Source organism: Myotis davidii, unplaced genomic scaffold (genome assembly GCF_000327345.1).
Source record: "Myotis davidii unplaced genomic scaffold, ASM32734v1 scaffold590, whole genome shotgun sequence".
Taxonomy (NCBI): Eukaryota; Metazoa; Chordata; class Mammalia; order Chiroptera; family Vespertilionidae; genus Myotis; species Myotis davidii.
The window spans coordinates 461,898-464,447 of record NW_006282381.1 but is presented as its reverse complement, the minus strand read 5'-3'; the positions used below and the strand labels follow the sequence as shown (position 1 = coordinate 464,447).

Here is a 2,550-nt window from a genome sequence, read left to right as displayed (position 1 = left end):
ATGGCGGTTCAGTAGGCGTGTGGCCGGGGGTGGGGGTGGGGGTGGGGCGCGGGTGCTGCCTCATAATGGGTTCTGATCCCCGCCACGGATGGGAGCCACCCAAGGGGCCTCACACCGGCATCTGCACAGGCGCAGACAGGCGAAGGCACTGCCCAGCATCACATGGCTGCTCAGAGCAGAGCCAGGCCGGAGCTCCACCCTTCTCACCCCTGTCCCCATCGCCCCTTCCGGGGCTGACTGTAAAAGTACCTGCCGCCGTGCCCCATGGGGACTGGAGACAGGGGTCTCCGGGACTGACCAGGGACACTTGTCCCCTCCCCTGTGCCATCCCGGCTGAGGCTCTAAGCCCTCCCTCACCCCCTAGAAAAAGCACCTTGATTGGATTTGAAGGCTCCCAGCTGGGAGGATCCTGTAAAAGTGCATTCAGACCTGCTGTTTTCCCAAAAGTGCCCCCGACTCAAGCCAGGCCCCATCAGGGGGTGCCATGTCCAGCAGGGGGGTGCGGGCGGGCCCGGCCCTCCCTTTAGGGACCAGAGCTCTGCCTGCTCCCTCTGAGCATCCGCCTGTAAAGGGATGTGTCACCTGTACCTGGAGGGAGCCCCACCCCTGGGAGGCTTCTCAGGTGGAGGGCAAGGGTCAGTCTTGGGGACAATCAGAGGGAGGTAGGGGGCTGCCATCAGGGACCCTGAGGAGGGGGGCGGGCTGCAGGTCCAGCTCTGGGTGGGGTGCTGGCCAGCCACAGCTGCCAGCCTCACCCAGGCCTGCCTGCATCCTCAGCGGCCAAAAGGAACCCCTTAACCCCCTCCCCACCCGCCACCCGCACACACAATTCTCTCCCCTCCTGGGTCCCTCCCCACAGGGCAGAGTTCCTTTCAGAATAAACACGGGACCGCGGGTGTCAGCAGTGGATTCTGAGCTCGTGGGAAACGTCATGGACATTCCTGGCCCTGCCTGCCGTGGGGGCAAAGGTGAGGGGAGGAGATAGCGTGCGGACAGGGAGCCAGAGAGGTGGCTGGGGAGCCTGGGCTGCAGGTAGAAAGACCAAAAGCTGGACTCGAGTCCCTAACAGGGAGTGTGTCTGCTCCCTGCAGTTTCTTCCTGGACCCTGCCCTGCCCCCGCCCCCCCATCCCCCAGGCAGTGCCTCAGCCTTCCCCAGAGCCTGCACATGTCACCAGGGCCATCTCAGTGTTCCTGTACTCCTGGTGGACACAGAAAGGGGCTGTTCTCCAAGTCAGGAAGGGGCCTTTAAGATTGGTCTCTGCCCCCCCAAGTACCGCAGCCCAGCCCCCACTCTGGGGCCCACAGTGCCGACTCCCTCCAACAGGCAGGGCTGGGCTGCCGGGCCCTCTGGGTCACAGGGCAGTGCCTGCCTCCCTGGCTGGTGGAGACTTAGCCTGTTGATGGCAGACGGTGAAGCTGTACCCAGGATCTGGGGGCAGGGTCTCTGGGCCACGTAGGGATGCCCGTCGGGGTACAGGTCATTGCCACATATTTGCAGTCCTCGTGTCCTTTCACAGAGGGGAAGCCAAGGGCCGGATGCCTCGTCAGGTTGGTGGTGGGCCTGGGCCTAGAACCCGGGCCTCACGTTCAGAGTCCATGTCCCCCCCCTGCTCAGCACAGACGGAGGAGGGAAGCAGTCTAAACAGCCAGGCGACTTCGTCTCCAGTTCCCACGGAGCCTAACTCGGCTGAGCCTTCGCTGAGAGCCGCGCCAGCAGACACCACGCCCGCCTCATGCAGGAAAAGACAGGTCCCGGCTGGGGCGTGGGCTCTGTACAGGGGGTGGGGGGCTGGCACCGCAGGCCGCCGGGTGACTGGTGACTGCAGCGGGACCACAAGACGCGATGAGGTCGGAGGGAGTGTGCAGAAGGGCCTGGCCGAGGCGCATTTGTGGGAGGGACGACCGTGGTACCTACTTAGGGGCATGGGCCGGAGGGGCTGAGACATCAATAAATAATCGTTTGTTGGGGCTGGGAGGGTGTCAAAGGGAACCTTTAAGGGGCCAGCAGCAAAAGAGTTCTCCGACTCAGGGGGCATTGGGGTGAGTTTCGGAGGCCACCCCCTCTGCCTCCAGCAGGTCATGGATGGCCAAGGGGCCCCCTGTGTCTGCCAGGAATTGGGGACAGTCCCCCCTGGGGGGTACTGCCTCCCTGCTTCCATCATCCCAGCTCGGGCCAAGCCCTTGGGGGAGAGGAGGAGTGAGGATGGGGGACCCCCGGCAGCTGTTTGAGTGGAACATCTGGACACAGGCAGGTGGGCCGCTCACACTGGCACCAGGACATACGAGTTGCTGCCGCAGCCCCGGGGGACGTAGCGAAGCCCCTCTACCATGTCCCCCACGGCGCTGCGCGGACAGCCCTGGAGCCTCTGATAGGTGAACATGCCCACCCCCAGGCAGAAGAGGAGGCCGAGGAAGGCCAGCAGCCCCACCGCCTGCCTCCGGGTGGCCTCGGTGACGGGGGTGCTGAGGATGCCCAGCCTCTGGGGGTTCTTGGGCGTGGGGGCCCAGCTGCCTGTGGCCACTGGCTCCCTGCTGGGGGCGGAGACACG

The 2,550-nt window shown here is 64.9% G+C and overlaps 1 protein-coding gene across 1 annotated transcript in view; it reads right to left on the bottom strand.

Moving 5' to 3' along the window:
• Nucleotides 1-390: 390 nt before the first annotated feature.
• CX3CL1 (chemokine (C-X3-C motif) ligand 1) overlaps nucleotides 391-2,550 on the bottom strand; it is an 11,855-nt gene continuing 9,695 nt past the window's right edge. Inside the window, exon 4 of the mRNA XM_015558786.1 lies at nucleotides 391-2,547. Within this exon, the coding sequence (XP_015414272.1) occupies nucleotides 2,263-2,547 (285 nt within the window). The 3' untranslated portion in view covers nucleotides 391-2,262. The remainder of the gene's footprint in view (nucleotides 2,548-2,550) is intronic.